General features: G+C 40.4%; 3 protein-coding genes and 2 non-coding genes across 6 annotated transcripts; 1 reads left to right on the plus strand and 4 right to left on the minus strand.

Moving 5' to 3' along the window:
• The first annotated feature begins 455 nt into the window (after positions 1–455).
• Positions 456–8927, plus strand: birc2 (baculoviral IAP repeat containing 2). Of its 2 annotated transcripts, none has more exons than XM_073479908.1 (13): positions 456–580; positions 1348–1421; positions 2682–3599; positions 3684–3964; positions 4080–4382; positions 4469–4757; positions 5402–5501; positions 5646–5724; positions 5824–6115; positions 6236–6334; positions 7225–7380; positions 7486–7527; positions 7796–8927. In XM_073479908.1, the coding sequence occupies exons 3-13, from the start codon at positions 3506–3508 to the stop codon at positions 7987–7989; spliced, it is 1929 nt and encodes a 642-aa protein (XP_073336009.1). In that variant the 5' UTR covers positions 456–580; positions 1348–1421; positions 2682–3505; the 3' UTR covers positions 7990–8927. The 2 variants fall into 2 exon arrangements, with proteins under 2 accessions (XP_073336009.1, XP_073336008.1); XM_073479907.1 differs by having other exon boundaries at positions 508–580; positions 1345–1421.
• A 418-nt stretch (positions 8928–9345) lies between these two features.
• rpl23a (ribosomal protein L23a) lies at positions 9346–12267 on the minus strand. The gene is made up of 5 exons (XM_073479909.1): positions 12210–12267; positions 11056–11236; positions 10658–10834; positions 9641–9710; positions 9346–9404 (listed from the first exon to the last, which is right to left on the minus strand). The coding sequence occupies exons 1-5, from the start codon at positions 12232–12234 to the stop codon at positions 9390–9392; spliced, it is 468 nt and encodes a 155-aa protein (XP_073336010.1). The 5' UTR covers positions 12235–12267; the 3' UTR covers positions 9346–9389.
• On the minus strand, positions 9476–9543 carry LOC141007772 (small nucleolar RNA SNORD42). The gene has a single exon (XR_012180032.1). It is a non-coding gene; the product is annotated as a small nucleolar RNA SNORD42 (small nucleolar RNA).
• On the minus strand, positions 10936–11006 carry LOC141007773 (small nucleolar RNA Z17). Its single transcript, XR_012180033.1, has one exon. It is a non-coding gene; the product is annotated as a small nucleolar RNA Z17 (small nucleolar RNA).
• A 2058-nt stretch (positions 12268–14325) lies between the features above and the next one.
• Positions 14326–20063, minus strand: ddx52 (DEAD (Asp-Glu-Ala-Asp) box polypeptide 52). Its single transcript, XM_073478747.1, has 15 exons — positions 19970–20063; positions 19492–19747; positions 18748–18887; positions 18437–18622; positions 18202–18345; positions 17846–17957; positions 17683–17755; positions 17163–17366; positions 16984–17074; positions 16711–16833; positions 16468–16618; positions 15922–15997; positions 15384–15455; positions 14960–15259; positions 14326–14510 (listed from the first exon to the last, which is right to left on the minus strand). Exons 1-15 carry the CDS (start codon positions 20054–20056, stop codon positions 14474–14476), a joined length of 2052 nt encoding a protein of 683 aa, XP_073334848.1. The 5' UTR covers positions 20057–20063; the 3' UTR covers positions 14326–14473.
• Positions 20064–20238: the final 175 nt, after the last annotated feature.

The raw sequence follows: 20238 nt of genomic DNA on the forward strand, positions 1-20238 counted from the left end.
ATTTTCACTTTCGGGTGAACTTGTCCTCTAATAGATATTATTACTTATAGAATAGATAAATGCAGTATTACTGATTAGCATTGTCAGTATTGCTTTACAGAGAGTCCTTGATTAAGAACATATATTATCACATAATCATCACTCAATCAAGCGTGCCGATACACATATGACCTTATACATTTGAAATGCAACATTATAGGTTGTAAAGATTTCCAGGATATCTGGATCTCTCTTTTTTTTCTTTTTACAATAAAATTGAGTTTTAAGGATCGAGCTCACGACCAGTTTTTAAGCTCTCTGTGGAAAATTATCTGAATTTCATCCTTGAGGCAACACAACAAAAAAATTTCAAAACTGACAGGTACTTTTGATAAAGAAGAAGTGGAGTCAATCATCAATGTGTCATGTGGTATGAGTAAAGCCCAAAGGTAGTGAAACACATTCTTTATTACACGTCATAGTGATGAGAAGGAGTGGTTACAACATGGGAGTGCGGGGAAATACCACACACTAAACTAAGCCATTGAAAAGATGCCTTTACATGACTCTCTTTACTGTCTGACCTCAACAAGACCTCTGTGTAAGTATCCTCTCTTATTAGAACATTTCTTGAACCATTTATTTAACTTTATAGCCAATATGATGTGATATACAATCTTAGACAACTTACTGATATTGTTGTTGCTATAGGTAACGAGAATGTAAACTCTGTTCTAAGTGGATCAAAAGTCTCTCTTCATTTCATTTTTTGTTGATCATGATACCTCTGACAATCAGAAGGTATAAACATAGGTGTGTTGATGTTTGTATGAAATTATGGTCTGTTTACATATAGATACTAACACTTAACACAGATTGCAGTTCTACAACTTTCTGTATGTTGCTGGAGGTTTTTAAAACGTGATTTGACACAACAAATGGAGGTTTTCATTTAGTTTCCTATATAATCTATTGTCTATATAAAATGTTGTTAACAATAGATTGTTGTTGATTTGATCTCCGAAGCCAGTATATGAGTTTGATAAGTCTTAAATAAGGTAATAACTGTTCAAATGAGCAGATCCAGTGTTAATAGAGTGTCTAACTTCGCTCATTTGTAACGTAGCTTCCTTTTGTTTACTTGCAGTAATTGAATATTCTAGTTTTTTCAGTAGATGATGTAACAGCCAAACAATGCTAGGTATGTAAGGCTAGCATACTGACTCTGATCCATGTATGGATGTTATGTAATTCAGAGAGCAGCAGGGCTCAGGGACAGACATTACCTGAGGGACTGACTTGACGGATTTCTAATCTGTGTGTCCTTTTCTTCTGATCCATTTTCGTTTCACTGCGAACCGGAAGCAGCGAGAGGCTGCGGCGTCTGTGACGAGAAGCTTCCATAATATCGGGACTTTCCGAGCCGTCTGTATTGCGAAACGGTGAGTGTGTCGAAGGACGTGGTAATGGGCAGCTTTGTGTACTGTGTCTCCTACGTTTGTGGCGCTCATACCAGACAGTTTTGTTTCCCTTTCTTCGAGCTGCTGCCGCGCAGATTAATGACCAGAGTGAAGTTTGACAGTGGTGCGCGTTAGCAGACGCTAGCATTAGCATGCTAACGCCCCGCAGATCTTGTCAAACTGGTTCTTTGTGGCCGTTGAATGTCATGTCACTCTACAGCTGCTAGCTACCTGTGTGTGTGAACTGATGTTTGACTGCTGGAAACTATTTTAAATCACTTCAAATATTAAGTATTTAAATTAGAAAACATAGCTATTGTTAGCTATAGCCGTATTGAGCCACAACATAACTAAGCTAAGCTAGTGCTAAAACAGGAAGTCCCGTATGTGCTGAGGAAAGTACCTAACGATACTCTACCGGAACAAAACACCAGTATCAAGGGTCAGGTCATATCTCTACCAGCTTTAGTTCAGAAATGATTGAGGTAACTCAGTAAGTGACTGGTAGATCAACAGGAGAGTGACTGGAAGTTTTGTTAAAGGGGCACTCCAACAATTTTCCCCATATTCTGTTTACTTGTCATGAGGAGTGCTATTAAACCTGTGTAAATAGCTGTACGATATCTTATATTGCTCTGGAAAATCTTAGTGAAGTCAGAGAATGTAACCCAGATGATGTCATCGGGGTTATCTCAGCTTTAAGATGATAAATGTGTAACAGGTAATAGCCTGCATGACAAACCAGAAGTTTGAAAGATGTGTATACATCAGACACATTGGTTGCATTATGGGAAACGTAGGATCCAGTGATTGGGATATCCAAGCATCTGTCACTTTCATTGACCTTATTGTTTAAAATCTTTCTTGTGTGGCTTCGGTGGTGTTCACGGAAATGTAAACGCCACATCTTTGCACGGAAGTACCCCTGTAATTGATCAGTCATTTATGTGTAAATCAAAAGTGCCAAACAGTCAATTTCTAGCCTCTCAAATGTGTTGATTTTCTGAATTTCTCTGGTTTGTATGATTTAAGTGTCCATAACTTTTGGACTATTTTTTAGATAAAATTGTAAAGCCCAACTGATATATCAGTTTGCTGATATTATTGGCACAATGATCTTCCTTCCTAATATTTGTTCCCAATATTTCAGTTTCATTTATTCATATGTTGAAAGTCCTCCATGAAGAATGTCTACATAAACACAATTTAACGTTTGTGTTTGTCTTTGTTCTTATCCTACAGGTCCTGCTGTCATCACACTAAAGAGGGGACGTTATCCTCACCAAAGGAGGACTAAAAGTTTCTTATTGGGTTTATTCTATTCAATTATGGAAGCTTAAACACCTACAAAAGGGATGTCCGAGATGGGGGGAGGGGTTTGAGAGCACGTGTCCCTTGGTCTGTGTGTGTGTGTGTGTGTGCGCTTGATCTTGAGACATTTATTTATTTTATAATGTTTGTACACATAATCACATACCGTATGTTAAGGTTTGAAGTGTTAGGTAATATGTTTGACATGTCTGAGCTAAATGTACAAGATCATAAAGTGTATACTGACCCTGGGTGACCTGACCACAGTGTAATATTACAATTATTGATTTAAGGATGCATTAAGATTTTGCTGTTTAAAATAGTCCAGCCTTTTTTACTGCACAGGGTGTGTTTTGTTGGACAGGCGTCCATTGGGCTGTAACTGAAAAAGAAATATTGAAGCCCCAGCTGTTAAATGTTCAGAGGTAGTACGTTCTACTTGATAAAGGGTGGTAGATCCAGGGTTAAATTACAGGCTGTATGTGAGGGAGTAAGATGGTTGAGGAAAGTAACAGGTCATCTACTGTGATGATAGGGATTGCTGAGGTGGTAGTTTCATTTCTTACAGAGTCTTAAGTTTCACACTTCTTTTCTTTTTCACTGTTTCTGTCTTGTGACTTGAGTTCCCCACCTCCCCCAGTCTCAGTGTGAATGAGTGTGTCTGTGTGAGAGAGTGAGACCTTGGGTTTTCTCAAACCCCTCTCCCTTTGAGGGACATCTCTTTTTCCTTCATACTGCTCTTATCAAATCCAAAAATGGAAACTCTTCTTCAAATCCAAAACAGCCAGTTTCTGATGGGCTTGTGTCGCAACGGGCCTCCGCCAGATCTGCAATACGACTACTCGTCAGGTACCAATCTTTCTTGATTATTTACCTTTATCAGATTTATTTGAATTTGTTTTTGTGTTAATGTGATGGGATTTTCATCCTCAGAGCTTTTCCGCATCTCCACTTTTGCTCGATTCCCACCTTCGGCAGTCACTGAGCGAAGTCTGGCGAGGGCAGGTTGGTTCTACACCGGCGTGAGAGACCGCGTGGAGTGTTTCAGGTGTAACGTGAGGACAGAGGGCTGGCAGGCCGGAGATTGTCCGACAGAGAAACACAGACAGCTCTCTCCTTCCTGTCCCTTCATCCAGAGCCTCCCCTCCACAGCCAACCTGCTCTCCTCCTCACACTCTGCCTTCTCTCCGCTCCGCATTGCCCCAGTCATACCAGTAAGTTCGAAGGAGGCTTCTAAGAAGAAAAAAAATAGAGAGATAGGCCCTTTAATTTTGGAAAATCATAGCTGAAGAATAGTAAATGAAATAGTTTTGCTTCATTTTGTTCCAGCCTTCTGGTCCAGGCCCAGCTGCTCCAAACCCAACAGCAAGTCAAGGTGAAGAGCCAGTCGGCTACCTAAACATGGGCTTCTCAGCTCCGCCCCCCTCCAGCCCGCTTAGCTCTCGCGGTGTGGAGGATATGTCCCACCAGAGACCAACATGCCACAACCCCACCATGCGCAGAGAGCAGGAACGCCTGGACTCCTTCCACCCGTGGACACTCTCCATCATAACTCCTGCTGAGCTCGCCAAGGCGGGCTTCTACTACCTGGGCCAGGGCGACCGAGTGGCCTGCTTCAGCTGTGGAGGACAGGTGTGTATCATCACTGGGACACAGGTTAAGTGTGTTAAATTTTAAACAGCAAAAATGAAGTTTGAAGTTCTTGTTTGTATTCGCAGTTGAGTAACTGGGAGCCAGGTGACAGAGCTGTATCCGAACACCAGAGGCATTATCCAAACTGTCGTTTTGTGCGGGGGGACAGAGCCGACAACGTGTCGCTGGCCGGGGCTGCTGGAGCTGCGTCTGGGGGAGTAACTTCACAACTGTCTGTGGGAGCCCCTGCCCTCACTAACGTGTCCAACCCTGCCATGCAGCAGAGTGAAGAGCGGCTGATCACCTTCGTCAACTGGCCATCTCGTATCCCTGTCCGGCCTGACCAGCTGGCCAAAGCTGGCTTCTACTATGTCGGTACGGACAATATCAAAGAGAGACAGTTATTAAATGGCAGCATTACGGGTGAAAATTAAGCTACAGTATATGTTGGTAATATGTTTGTGTCTTCTTGTTCTTTCAAGTCAAGTAATGTAGTTTTAAGAACTGAAAAAAGCAATTTAGCTGTAATTTCATTATAACTGTGAATACCCTGCAGATAAAAAGTCTAAATGAATTTATCTTTTACATAGCAAACACTTGGTCAAACACAGTGGTCATAGAGAGGGACATTATTTTTAACTTTTTTAAAACAAATTTGATCCTGAAGTTGAACACAGAAGTTATTCATAATGTTCAGATTGAAGGAATGAAACCATTTCTTTTCCCTTCCCTCAACAGTCTTAATACCAGTCAGAGTTATTTTCCCCTTTGTGTGGGGGTGTCTTGTTTATTTAATTTAGAGTGGGAAAGTCCTGAGTGGGGGACACCTGGTTATTAAAGTGATCTCATGTAAATTGTAAATATTGTTTTCAACAGTGAGGTTTCAAATGAAAGAGGAAACGAAAGATGAGAAATAAGTGTCTTAGTTTCAAACAGTCATCTTTATCAGAATGTTTTTTCTTTCCCTGAAACTCCCCAAAAACTACCTGTAACACTGAAAGCTCTTTGTTTGCCCCAAGGTCGTAACGATGATGTCAAGTGTTTCTGCTGCGATGGAGGCCTGCGGTGCTGGGAGTCCGGAGATGACCCTTGGGTGGAACACGCTAAATGGTTTCCTCGGTAAATGCAGCTGTTAACATATCTCCTTTTTTGTGGATTGTTTCATTCGGCGTCAAAGTAGGGAAGTAAAAGACACTGCAACTTATTGTACATGCGCGGAGGATGGTTGATAACGTGAGTGTTTGTTCCTCTGGTTAATTTCAGGTGTGAATATTTGCTCCAGGAGAAGGGACAAGAGTTTGTTCACCAGATCCAGGCTCGCTTCCCTCGGCTCTTTGAGCAAGTGAGTCGAGAGCTGCATACAAATCTGTCATTGGTTCAAGCATTTTGCACAGAGCAAGTCATTAAAAACTTTTCTGTGCTTATTTTTCTCCCTCAAAAGCTTTTAACAAATGGAGACAGCAGCTCCAGAGAGTTTGTGGATCCACCAGTGGTTCATCTGGGACCAGGAGAGGAGCGGTCTGAGGACGCCGTCATGATGAACACCCCTGTGATTAAGTCTGCATTAGAGATGGGCTTTGAGCGAAGTCTAGTCAAGCAGACCGTCCAGAGCAAGATCCTGACCAGTGGAGAGAACTACAGGACAGTCCAGGAGCTGGTTTCAGACTTGCTGAGTGCTGAGGACCAGAAAAGGGAAGAGGAGCGAGAGATGCTCGCGGAGGCGATGGCATCAGGTACGACTGACAGTTAAAGTCTCTGCTATGTTTTATGAAGAACCATGAATTCCAGGGTTTGTTGTGCTATAAGTGAATATCTGAAGGCATTAAATTCCTTTTTTTTTTTTGTTGTTTCAGATGGTTTCACCTTTGTGAAGAGGCACCAGGCAGCGCTGATCCAGCGTTTAAAGAGTGTCGAGCCAGTGCTGGAGCATTTAAGAGAGCAGAACGTGTTGTGTAAGTTTTAATCTAAGATTATTCTACTCTACTAGAAAAAATGACAGTTAACTTGTTACTTTGGGAGGCAGGATTTAGTGGGGTTTTTCTTTCTGTTTTTGCCTTCATTGGACAGTAACAGTGGAGACGCAGACAGAAAACAGGCGAGAGAGAGGTGTATGAAATACATATAATGGTCGAGAACTGGAACCAAATTGGCTTTGGATGTGAGCCACGCAGCCTGTGCTGTGACCATTTAGCTATCAAGGCGCTCCAGGATTTAGTTTTAAAAATGAGACTGAAATATTTCTGAGCAAAACTAAAAAGTGTAAAAATAAAGTGAATTAAGCATTTTTATTCAGATCTTTTTCATACATTTGTCACTACAATAAGGGAACCAAACGTGGATTTACATAGTTATTGGATTTTTTCTAGTATAGATAAGAGCTGGAACGATCAGTAGGTGAATCAATTAGTCGCTGGAAAGATTTAACCGGCAGCTATTTTGATATGTTTCTCAAGCAAAAAAGCCAAATACTTCTTTTGGTTCCAGCTTCTTGAATGTGAGCACTTCCTGCTTTTTCTTTATCATGTATGATAATATATAAAGAGTCTTTGTGTTTTGGACTGTTGGTTGGACAAAAGAAGCAATCTGAAGACGTCACTTTGGGAACTAATTTTTTTTTCTTCAATCGATTAATTGGGGAAATAATCAGCAGATTAATGAAATTAAAGTAATTGTTAGTTTCAGCCCTTATATAGATACTCATCGAAATGAATGAGCGACAAGCTATTATTCAGCGTAATCACATTTTTGTAAATATTTTCGAATAATCAAGGTGATGATTCTGTCATGCAGCTGTAGAGTTCAGAATTAGACTGAGTAACTTGCCCCCCCTGTAAACCTGCAGCCACAGAGGAGTACAGCGGTCTCAAGGCTCAGACGTCTGCCCAGCAGCAAACTGCCAGGCTGATAGAGCTCATCCTCACCAAGGGAAACGCTGCGGCCGAAGTCTTCCGCAACTGGATCCAGAAAAACGACGTCCACCTGCTCAGAGATCTCATGGGTACGTTTTCCCACTGACAACACAGAATGACTGCACTTGTCACATAAAAATAATTTTATGTGACAAGCTCACTGAGCTCACTACATGTTGTCTTTCACATTTCAGCCCAATCAAATGAAGCTGCCTCACCAAGCCAAGATCTTTCAGGTACAAAGACACACCAGAGCCTCAGGCAGAACTTAGTTGTGTGCTTAATTGTTTTATGTGTGGAGCACTTTTTAACTTCAATTTTAAGAAGTCATTGACCTTTACTTAATATTGGTGCCATGATGTAAAACTTTTAAATGTAAATGTTACATGATTCCTTTAATACTATGCACTTATTTAATACGGAGGTTAACAGTGCAGGAATTTACACATTCCCCCCCTCAAGGTGGATTTTAGGAAAAAATCATTTTGTTTTAAATTTTTGCAGACCTCCCCATGGAGGAGCAGCTGCGGCGCCTGCAGGAGGAGCGTACCTGCAAGGTGTGTATGGATAAAGAAGTCAACATCGTCTTCATCCCATGCGGACATCTGGTGGTGTGTAAGGAGTGTGCGCCATCGCTGCGAAAGTGCCCAATCTGCAGAGGACTGGTTAAAGGCACGGTCCGAACCTTCCTCTCATAACCGAGGAGGCCGTCAGCCGTGTCCCCTCAGACTCGTGTGCCACAAAGAAGTGATTGAATGTAAGCAATATCATAGAAATCTATATATTTATTGTAAAGAGCAGGAAGGTTGTTGTGCATTCTTTTATTAATCTACTGTGACTCATCAGTTTATGTTAATGGAAAGAAACATTTTAGTTTCTACATCTGTCTTAACCCGGTAAGCACACATAACCTTATCTGATAGAGATGTAACATTAGTTTGGCTTTGCATTTTATATCTGACTATCTGATCTATTACACACAAATAATCTATTATTATGGCTGGGTGATGTTTCATACTAGTAACATAAGAATTGTTCATGCTGTCAGCAACTAGTTAAAAATGTAGAATAACAAAATAGTCGGCATTTATCCCAACAAACTGTCACTGTTATTCATTAAACCATTTTGTTCCTACAATTACACAATATTGTAGAACATGGTTCCATTTGAAACAAACAGCATCCCAGCAGTAAATATCTGAATTATCAGAGGTATCAAAGAGATGGTTGTTAAGCCTTTATAGTGTCAATTAGAAGCAGCATCTACTGTAAATTACAGAAATGGCTTAAGGTCCGATTGTGACCCGAGGTGTTGATTCATCTGTCTAAATCCAAAAAATAAAGTCAAATCAACAAAAGTTTGTCTCAGAAACCAAACTTATTTAACTGTACCCACAGGCCCCTTTGCCTTCGTCAACTTCCTGTACATCCTAAAAAACAGTCAAACTGGGATTAAAGTTTACAAAGTTCTAATTACATTTTGTCTCAGTCATCTCTCAGTTTAGTCTGTGACATCTACGATACCAGTCCTGCATTTTGAACAGCTTTAACAGCAGAAGTCGGTCAAGTGGTCTGAACTTGCTATTAAGTGAATGAAAAAAATGTTAATAAACCTGGTGCCACCTTGTGCTCCACATCTGGGTGTTCAGTCTAATATGTCAAAGTGCATCTGTCATCTGCTGTGGGAACATGCATCAGTTTTTTTTCTTGTTACTAGGGCCTAACTTACATCAGTAACTTCAGCAGTAAAAATACTCCAAGATGGCAACATTAGCATATTAGAAGTTTGATGACTTGCTAAACATACTAGCTTCTTTCTCCAAGTCCGAGCATCATAATGTGGTAATCCTTCAACACTTACATTTTTCTCCATGAAGTTATTTTGTTGCTTTAAAAAAGGTTCTTGGACCAAGTTGTGAATTCAGTCTTGCATGTCCTATAATTGCCATTTGTGAATAACTCAATGGTGACAAAAGCATGAAAAACCTAATTTAGTGAGTGTATCCATGAATAAAGACAAGATACTCACAAAACACACAAGGACACTTAACCGCTTTGGTTTATACAAATATTTATTCTTCCACAAGTCTCTGCCAGTTTAGATGATGCCAATCTGTAGAGAAGAAAAGGACATGAATTACATCACATACATCAACAGAGTGACAACAGCTGTACCTGCATGTCTGGCATCAGTGGTTCCTTTGAATGCATCACAAACATTCAGACTACTTAAAATTTTACATCATTTGCACAGGATTGATAACTTTTGAAAGCAAATACAACAATTTTGTTGAACTGAAGGCTTTCAAAACCAAAAAGCTTCACCCTGTTAGATGACTTGACACTCACCTTGTTTGCAACATCCAACGCATCGTAATCTGGTGCGAGACGAACGTACGCCTTCTTCTCACCGTCAGGCCTGAACACGGGTCAGAAGAAAAACAAGATCAAATAAAAAGAAGATGGTAAGTATAATCTATATTGACAGTGAGACTGTAGGGATGCACCGAAATGAAAATTCTTGGCCAAAGCTGAACATAAGGAAATACTTGGCTGAATAGGCTACCATGACCTACTGGTAATTTTTTCCCCGATTTGCTAAACTGTACCATCGCATAAGTTAAAATCAATTTTGCTTGCAATTTATGCTTTTTACATAGCAAAATTAAATTACAAAAGAATAAGAGCAAGAAATAATCTGAAACAAGTTTTAGACAAAAGACATCAAGGGCATAAACAAATGTACACAGTGCACTTAGAAAATTGAATCGTTTTTTGACAGCTCTACTTGCTGAATATAGATAAATGAGCACAACGTAGAAACGTGAGGCTGATCCCTTTGTACCGATCCAATCGATTTACAAAAGGAGTACGTAGTATCGATATTTTTGGATTGATCCCCCCACCCCTGCTTTTATCCAAAGCCCAGTTTGAGTTGCCGCTCTCTTTGTTATCAGTAGGCACATTCATGGATGTATTATAATACTCCATGGGCACATTATGTTCTCACACACATTCGGTCAAAAACTTCGGCCTTTTCACTCATTCGGCTGAATACCGAATGTGTTGATTTTAAATATTTTGTGGCTAAAATGTGGCGCATCCCTAGTAGACTGTTCAAATGGTCATTACTCCACATGTAACGTCTATCTAGAAGGACATTAAGTCTTACAAGTGGCAGTTTACTCCATTTCATGAAACAAACTCCAAAGTTGGATGGGATTATTATATAGCAAATATACCAATAATCTGTCTTGAATTATGAACAGTACATTAAAAGAGTGCACAAGATGGTACACTCATTCAATTCAGCCTTCAACAAGACAACATAAAACTAGCCCTCAGTTCAGCTTGGGTAAGGACTACCTGATGAGAGTGTTGACTTTGGCGACGTCGATGTCGTACAGCTTCTTGACAGCGTGTTTGATCTGGTGCTTGTTTGCCTTGACATCCACGATGAACACGAGTGTGTTGTTGTCCTCAATCTTCTTCATGGCGGACTCTGTTGTCAAGGGGAACTTGATGATGGCATAGTGATCCAACCTACAGGGGAAAAAATTCATTAGGCTACGCATCTCACACTTCCCTGATCATACGCCTTTGCTTATTGTTTGCCACTACAAACATGCATAATGTTTTAGTGGGGTGCATCAGTCGTTTAAAATCTGGAATCATGTTTTTTCATACTTTGATCGCATTAAACATCATGTGCACCAGGTTATAACTGCATTTTAAAAAGGCAGAAGACTGTCGTTTTAACTCACTTGTTCCTGCGAGGAGCACTCTTACGAGGATACTTGGGCTGTCTGCGGAGACGGAGGGTTTTAGGGCGACGGAAGGTGGGAGAAGTCCTCATCTTCTTCTTCCTCTGACTGTGAACGCCCTTGAGCACAGCCTTCTTGGCCTTCAGGGCCTTTGACTTGGCCTCAGTCTTGGCAGGGACCGCTAAAACAGAAATATCATTATTAGACTTGGTCAGTTGTTGATGCTCCTCAAGTTGGTAGCAAGGCTAAAAAAAAAAAACTTTGGGTCATCATCACTCTCCTGCAAATATTTGACACAATTTATTTAACTTAAATAAATCCATCAACAATACTTGTAGCTGACCAAATCTTGATATTCCCTTTATAAAACAGAAAAGCTACAGTTACAAACTGATACATTAAAATCACCTCTACTTGTGTTTCTCAAAAAGGACAAAGTAGTGTAACCAGAGCACTTAAGCACATTAGGTTATGGCTGTTTTAAAATCAAGTTAGTTACTAGCAACCAAAATACACACACACCAACTTCCGTGCATATGGTGACAGTCTCGACTAGCTGCCTCACCAGTTAACGAGAAAACCGGCTGTCACACTGAAAAACGTCAAATAGCCCTCGTATTCCCAGTGAGTTACCCTAGTTATATCTACAGCTATCGAAATGGCAGCAGATTCCGGCATTGTGCGTACCTTCTTGATGATACATCTGCAACTTACAGTGCTAACTTTCACGTGTAGCTAAAGAAACGTTCCCAGTACCGCTGAGTTGTAGCTAGTGCTAACATTATCACCAAACAGCTAATCCACAAACGTTTTCCGCAGCATCTAAATGCACACCTAACACCTAATGGTAACTAGCCGCGCCCGTATTAGACTACGTATCAGGACATCAGGCAGAATAATAGTTTTAAATAGACAACATTTCAGTCCGCTTCTACCAGGCTAACACTAGCTTAGCATCACGTTCCAGCATAACGTTACATGCCGGACTCACGGTCCACGTTATCTACATATTTAGACAGTTCACAGCAACACAGTGAGATTATTTTAACTTCTGTGTGTTTATCTTTACATTACGGGTACATCTGATGAACATCAGAGGTATTATTTCTGTAAACTGGGCGAATAATTCATTGAAAATTGTAAGATTGACGAACCTTCCTTCTTCACCTTCGGTGCCATGTTGAGAAAGGAAGATTGGACGGGGTTTCCTGCAGTATAATGCATGGGCGAGATCTCACCGCAGATGTATCGCGAGAGTTAAAAAGTCCACCCTCACTGCCTGACAGCAGATGGGTCACATTCCTGAACCTAGTGTTTGTTACCTCGTCTATTACAAAATAGTCACATATCGACTATTTGGCAAACTATCTGTATAATTTGCAGTGATATTGTTTTATTTCAGGTGGTGGGCCGACCTTTTTTCTGTTCAGGGTGCATTCATTTCTCTTAAGTATGTACGGAAGCCCTAAATGGCCATGCATTCATACATTTTATTTCCTCCATTTCCCCTGATAACAAGTTAATTTAATTTGTTTTCTCGAGATCTCGAGTTATTATCTTGAAATAACAACTGCCGTTTTCCCGAGATAACAGGATAATTTTCTCGAGATCTCGAGATAACAAAACTTTGTTTTCCCGAGATATTGATATAATTAATTCAAGATCTCGAGATAATGACGTGATATGATAGGCCTGAGATTATGGAGACGCCCGGGACCTCGTAGCTGGTCAGCTATGTAGTTAATGACGACATCAGGCTCACATAGATTGCGCCACCGATATAGCAGAAGCCTTGCTAACCGTCTTTTTAGATTACGCACACTAATGTGTATATTATCTGTAATAGCAAGGCATAATGCTATTTCTGCCTGTGTCAGGCCTTGATTGAAAAGATATGTGATGCGGTGATCGATATGCTCCTGCTCCTCTTACATTGCTACACTGAATGATGTTTCCTGCAATGATTTAATATACTACACTATCGTTTTATTTTCTCAAGATCGAATTAATTATCCTGTTATCTCGGGAAAACGGCAGTTGTTATTTCGAGATATTAACTCGAGATCTCGAGAAAACAAATGAAATTAACTCGTTATCACGGGAAAACGGAGGAAATAAAATGTATGAATGCATGGCCCTTTAGGGCTTCCGTAGTTTTCTCAAGCTCTCGAATTAATTATATTGTTATCTCGGGAAAACAAAGTTTCGTTATCTCGGGAAAACAAAGTTTTGTTATCTCGAGATCTCAAGAAAATTATCCCGTTATCTCAGGAAAATGGCAGTTGTTATTTCAACATAATAACTCAAGATCTCGAGAAAACAAATGAAATAACTCGTTATCACGGGAAAACAGAGGAAATAAAATGTATGAATGCATGGCCCTTTAGGGCTTCCGCAAGTATGAGATGAAAACACACTATAATGTTATGTAAGAATTTAGAAGATTTTTTTGGTTGGCACCACATTGAGCTATGTCAAAATAAAAAAGCTATTAAAGTTTATATGTATATATATATATATATATATATATATATATATATATATATATATATATATATATATATATTTAAGATATAGTACTGCACACGCACACAGTGTATTATTTGGGGGGTTTTGTTTGCTTGTTTGATGGACAAACAGCTTACTGAGCTAGCTAACTTCCCATCAATTAGCTTTCTTCACTTCAGATTTCCTTAATTTTTAAAAACCCTTTAGAGAGTGAACCCAGGATTATATTGCTAAAATATGATTAGCATTAAATGTAAGTTGTTGAAAGTTGAGGACTGTTCTTGCTGCTATAGGTTCACAAAATCTTTGTTGCCCCTGTGAACTAAAACTGTCATGTGTTTCACCTTTTCCACACCTGAATTGCTCTAAACCATGTACCACTCTGCATAAAGATATTATGCTGTTGGTTAGCCCAGTTCCAGCTGTTAGTAAGCAGCAGCTTCCATTAAGCCTACATACAAAGATGTTATAGTTTCAGAGTCTGAATGTTACTCTTGCTATACATGGATATTAAACATTTTAAGAAAACTTGTTTCCCATTCCCTCCAACAACTTAATGCTTTCAGTTAGTTATATTTATACTGAAAATATGTGGAAAGTTGTTATTAGGCTTATCTTTTAATGTTCTTGGGTGTAGCTGTTAGTTCGACGCTCAGTCACTCTACTACACCTTTTATTTTTCCTGAAGAATGTTAAAAGTATTCTCAGTGTCATACGGTGCCTGTGAGCGAATGTAACAGAAATAGGAACAAAATAACCCAAATATATATATAAACCAGTTTATTTTATACTCTGATAATACAAAGCACAAATGTGAAAATTAGCAGTGAATAAGACAGCAAGATGTAAAAACAACAAAAGAAAAAAAAATCCACGTCCATCTTTCATATCGTTCTGCTTGCACCACTCTCTATTCCTCTTGTGGCTTGTTTTTCTTCACCTTTTTCCTGGTGGAGAGAAAAAGGAGACATTGTATTTTACAGCAGAGGATTTGTGAGAGAAGATGGCAGTTTTTTTTTTGTTTTGTTTTTTTACAGACAACGTTATTGATTAATCAGTGTGATCATTTCTATAAGTGAGCATGTATAACTCTAAGCCACCTGCTTACTTTATATCATACATGTAAAACCCACAGAAACAAAACTAAACACTGGAAATGTTTTATATTCTGCCAAAAAATGAGAGTTTTCAGGGAGATGAAAAAAGTCACATAAAAGTCAGCTCTTCTGTTACAAAAAACTAAACTAATCAATTAATAATACCTGAATGAATATGAGTTTTTGGACATTAAATGTGCAGGAAAGTCTATCCATTAAGAAGAAATCTCTCTCTAACACACACACACACACACACACACACACACACACACACACACACACACACACACCTTCCTTACTTTTTAAACTTGGCTCCAGAGGAATTTGATCCCGTCTTCTGTGACGCCTTCTTGTGTTTTTCTGTTCCTCCTCCTTTCTGTGTTTTACTACTTTTCTTCAGCCCCTGTCCTTTTGTGCTCTTCTCTCCTTTCTGCTGCTTCACTGCTGTTTCAGATCCTTTCTGCTCTCCACTCGCTGCCTGCTTTTCTCCTTTCTGTCCTCTATTTGGTGCATTTCCTTTCTTTTTCATTAAGAAGCGAGGAGTTGTGCAAATGGTGCTTCGTTTGGGAGGTTTCTTCTCAAGTCTCCGCTTCACTTTGCTGTACAAAAAAGAACCAAATACAGGCGACTGTTACAACTGTGACATTGAAGCTGAAATGAAGACAATTACGAAATGAAAAATGTCTTTAAATGCTTTTGTTTTTTATTATACATCTCATTTACCTGTGTATCTTCTTGAAGCCAACCATGTAGTCAGGTACAGGACAGCCAGCTTGTTTTATGACATTAGCGATGCTGTTAGAAAAAGAGATATATTCAGATGAAAAAGATCAATTGTAAAATAATAAATAAATAACTGAAAAACTAAGATAGTGTCATGTCTTGTTGACTGCGGTTGGAAGTACTTGAAGAGACAGGAGCTAAAACAGAGCATTCAGACAGAAGGTGACAGAGGTGCTGCAGCAATGGACAGTTTGAGAAAAAATAATGTGTTTTGGTGAACATTAAAGCATGTCAACATATCAAGATGTTAACATAACACCTTTAAAATCTTGGGATCTTGCAAGACTAAGTGTCCAGACACAGCCTCCCATTACCATCAGTGCAGTGATGTCATGTTTGTCCTTGTGCTAATTCTCTGATGACTACAGCTGGACCTTCATGTAAACACACTACTTTTGTCAAGTCGCAAACACAAAGTAGTTTAGTAATTAAAAAGTAAGCCTGTTTGCGTGTTTGTTAGTTTCATGTATCCACGTACCTGCGCAGCAGTGGTTTGTCATTTTCTGTGAAGAAGGTGATGGCCTTCCCCTGATGTCCAGCTCTACCAGTGCGACCTGAGGAACAGCAAACAGGAGGATACATGAGGGAACAGGTGAGCGAACAGGGAGGAAGAGAGGAGTACATCAGACTACACAGGTTCAAACATGATGACTGATGCACTGCAGCCACTTTGTCGTAATGTCTGATGTAATATATATGTTGTAGTATTTGTTTTGTTGTTGATGTAAAACTGTGTATGTCTTGGGATGCAAGACACATTTCAAAAGAATATATTTTTATCATGAAGTGAAATCAAATCAAATAATGACATGTTAAATTCAAGCTGCAAGAGTCAGACGCCAAATTCTGTCCAAAACCAGACCAAATGTATTTGATTCACACTTAAAATGATCTATATAAGCAAATATTCCAATTTGTGAATATTAAAATATTAATTTATTTTTTTGTCAGTCGACTAACCAGTAAATCAGTGATTTTATTGTAAAATGATATTATATCTTGATAATTATACATTAAAACTGACCAATTCGGTGGATGTACTCCACAGAGCTGGTGGGGAAGTCGTAGTTCAGCACGAGGTTGACTCCTTTGAAGTCGATTCCTCTGGCGAGCAGAGCCGTGCAGATCAATACCCAAATCTTACCAGAGCGAAAACTGTTCACTACGTTGTCCCTCTGAAACAGAACAGCCACAGGCGAGGATGATAAATACAAGGTTGCACTTCAGAAACGACCCAATATACAGTGTATTAAGAGTCAGTGTGGACCTGCTGCTGTGTGCGGTCTGCGTGGATCACGTCTACATTGATGCCCTCATACACCAACTCATGGAAAAGCTCCCGTGCTCGCTCTATAGACTGCACAAACACCAGCATGGGAGGCAGGAAACCCTGAAAACAGCGAAGAGGACATCCTTTCAATACAGGAATACAGCCTTTATCCATCCATGTGCTTTCCTACACTTCCTTCTTTAGTAGTGACAATGAAAGAAATTAATGAATACAAAATTAATTCTTCACAAGCTTGAAAAGCGTCCTCACTTTTTTGATGATGTCCCTCATGGCCACCAGTTTTCCATTCTCCGTCCCAACAAACAGCAGCTCCTGCTCCACTGTCTCCACCGCCGTATTTCTAAGAAAGTGATAAAGTCATTTTTCTAATGCAAAAGAAAGACAATATGAATCTACCAAAGTGAGGAGTTCTACTTGTAGATTAATACCTGTGTCCGATGTTGACAGACACCAGGTTGTCGAGGTTCAGGCGGCACCACTGCTCGACATCTGACGTGCAGGTGGCACTGAAGAAAGCCCTGCGCACCTTTGAACCAGAGCAGGCCAGGAAAACTGTGGCGAGCTGCTCCCTGAAGCCCGTCTTACCGCCCTCGAACAGCTTATCGGACTCATCGACGACCAGCCACTCCACACTGAACACCAACAAAAGACATCAATTTTACACCTTTTTCAAGATTTTTGTCATGTTCGCCTTTATGTGAGCCGAGACAGAGACATGGACCGGGACAGAGAGGGGCCTGTACCAGTAAAAAAGATTAATTGGTAAATCAGCTGTCTTTGGGATTAAGTCAGATTTTCTGCTCTCACGAAACAATGCAGGATTTTAAATGTTTTATGAACAAGGAAATGTATTCAGCACATTTTTAGGCCTCAGAGATCAGCTGTTATTCTTTAACAAGAAACCCTTTAGAAAGAAATACTTTAAGGCAACAACAGATTCAGTGTTACCTGCTGAGGTCGAGAGCTGGAGGATCCTGATTGAGGAGGAAGATGAGTCTGTTCGGTGTACTGACGAGTATATCTTCACAGAGAAATGCAGAGAGTAACAGTGAGGTAAAGACAATTCATATATCTTACGTACTTTACTGTGAAAATATTTTCCAGTTCCTACCATATTTTTTGCTTGACTGTGGTCCGTATTTCTTGGCTGCCAGGGAGGCTTTGTCGATGATGTGAACTCTAAATCCCACTCCCTCTGACAGGCGGAGCAGCTCTCTGTAGGTCTAGACACAATACAACAAAACTGACTGAAATGTGTTCAAAACACATGCAGATGTGTGTGTCATCATTTAGCAAACAATAACTGAAGCTACAGTTCCAACAGTATTCAATAGTGACCCTCCTTTCTTGATATCAACAAGGAAAACTTGATAATGGAAAGTGGATTTTACATTTTTTTGTATTTTAGAGCATTCTTAAGTATTTCATGAAGCATTCTGTGCGTCTGAGCATGTACATGTTGTGTACCTGGCTGGCCAGCTCTCTGGTCGGGGAGATGATCACCGCTCTGAAGCCCAGGTTGGCCGGCTGCTGCAGGTGGGCGAGCAGCGGGAGACAGAAAGCCAAAGTCTTCCCTGATCCTGTGGGAGCACAGGCCAGCAGCTCCCGACTCTGATCCAGGAATCAGACACACAGAAAATCCTCACAAAACCGCTATCTGTACGCTGTTTACCAAAAACTTCATGTGTGTGTCCGTACTCACGTGCATCATGAGCGGTATCGCCTGCATCTGCACCGGCGTCGGGGAGTTCAGCCCAGCGTCTTTGAGGTTCTGGATGACATGCGGGTTAAGGCGATACTCAGACTGCAGCTCCTCAAATGTGCACACAGGGTCAGGTACGTCGCAGCCGTGCACATTTATACGGTGTTGAGACCGAATACGATTCACCTAAAATCAAATAAAATCAGTGATACTACCTTAACTGAACATCCCAGCAGCAAATGTCATTTTTTACATTCGTCACGAATACAAATAAGATTTTTTTGTGCTGCGAGTCATGTTGCAGTGATGACCTTTTCCTGATGAAGATGCTTCAGCCTCTTCAGAGAGGATTTCTCCTTCCCGTCCCCCGGCAGGTTCTGGATCTTTCTGTCCAACGAGGAGGTCCATGTGATGCCGCTTCCCTCCGTGTCTTTCAGCAGTCCACCACCAGCTTCAGTCAGAGAGAAGACGGTAAACAGCAGTGAGTCATTTTGTATCACTATATGGATATATGTTTCGGTCTAGTGTGTTTTTGTGGAAATGTAATTGAGGACTAACACAAACAGAGATGTTACAGCTATGTTCAACAGCTAACCTTCTATTTCTTCAACATTTACTTTGTGTTTGATACGATCGATCACACTAGGATAGCAACTATTTATCATTTTCAATTCAATTAATCGACCTTTACTTTACATGTTTCAGAAGCTGAACCCAGAGAATTTTGGCCATTTTTACTTAAAATTGACAAAAACTATTAATTGATTAATGGTCTATTTTTTCAGTGGTCCAAAGCAGATATATATTTCTGCTTCTTCTTTAACAGAAGACCTTTAATTTGAACCTTTTGAGCAGGTTGACTTCCCGTCTGTCCTCATCACACAAGACAGGTGTTGTCATTGACATGTTTTCTGACACAAAGCTGATGCATCGACATTGATTGCATCCCTGAACTGTTTTGTACATGTATTACTCAGGTCATAGAAATTCAAACATCTGGAAACTTTGAAACAGCTGGAAATTACCAGTTAGCCATAAACAGCCACATCCTGTACCTTCCACCTCCATCTGTTTTCTTTTCGTCTTCTTCTTTTTCCTCCTCACGTCTCTCTCCTCATCCTTGTGCTTCCTTTTGCCTCCTGCACCAGAGTCTTCACTTTCACTCCCCACCTCCTCCCCCTCTCCATCACCCTCCTCCTCCTCCTCCGGTTCGTTAGAGCTGCTCTGGGCTCCATTGGTTGATCCTGTGCCAAAGTAATCGATCGCAGAGAGACGATCTGAGGACGCGTCAGCTCCCTGAGACCTGACAACCTGCAAAAAGAGGCAGGATTACAGTTGCTATTGGTGTATAATATATTTGTGTGACATATTCATCTACTGAAGTGCCCTTCAATGGCAAAAAACAAACACATCAGCACACTTCACGCTAGCACAAATCGGGGTTAGCCAACATTCATTAAACCCTGGCTCGTATTGCTGTTATCGGTCGCTATTGTCGCCCAATATATTACCAGCTACTTCTGTTAAGTTTACCTTAAACCGAGCGGCGTCTTGACCAAACCTCTTCAAGTCAAATTTAGCTCCAGCTCCGAGTTTCCGAAACAAGTCGAAGGCGTCCATTCCGGCAGCAGCGTGGTCTGTCCGGATCCAGGCACCACTAATCAACATCCGGATCATCCACCAGCAGTTACTGCTCACTGCCCTCCGCTCTGGTGCCCCCTGCTGGCTCAACTTGTAAGTGCTTGAAGGTTTATAAATCACAGAATCAGACCAGCAGCCACATGGTTTAAGTGGAAATACAG

Source organism: Pagrus major, chromosome 13, assembly GCF_040436345.1.
Source record: "Pagrus major chromosome 13, Pma_NU_1.0".
NCBI classification, from domain to species: Eukaryota; Metazoa; Chordata; class Actinopteri; order Spariformes; family Sparidae; genus Pagrus; species Pagrus major.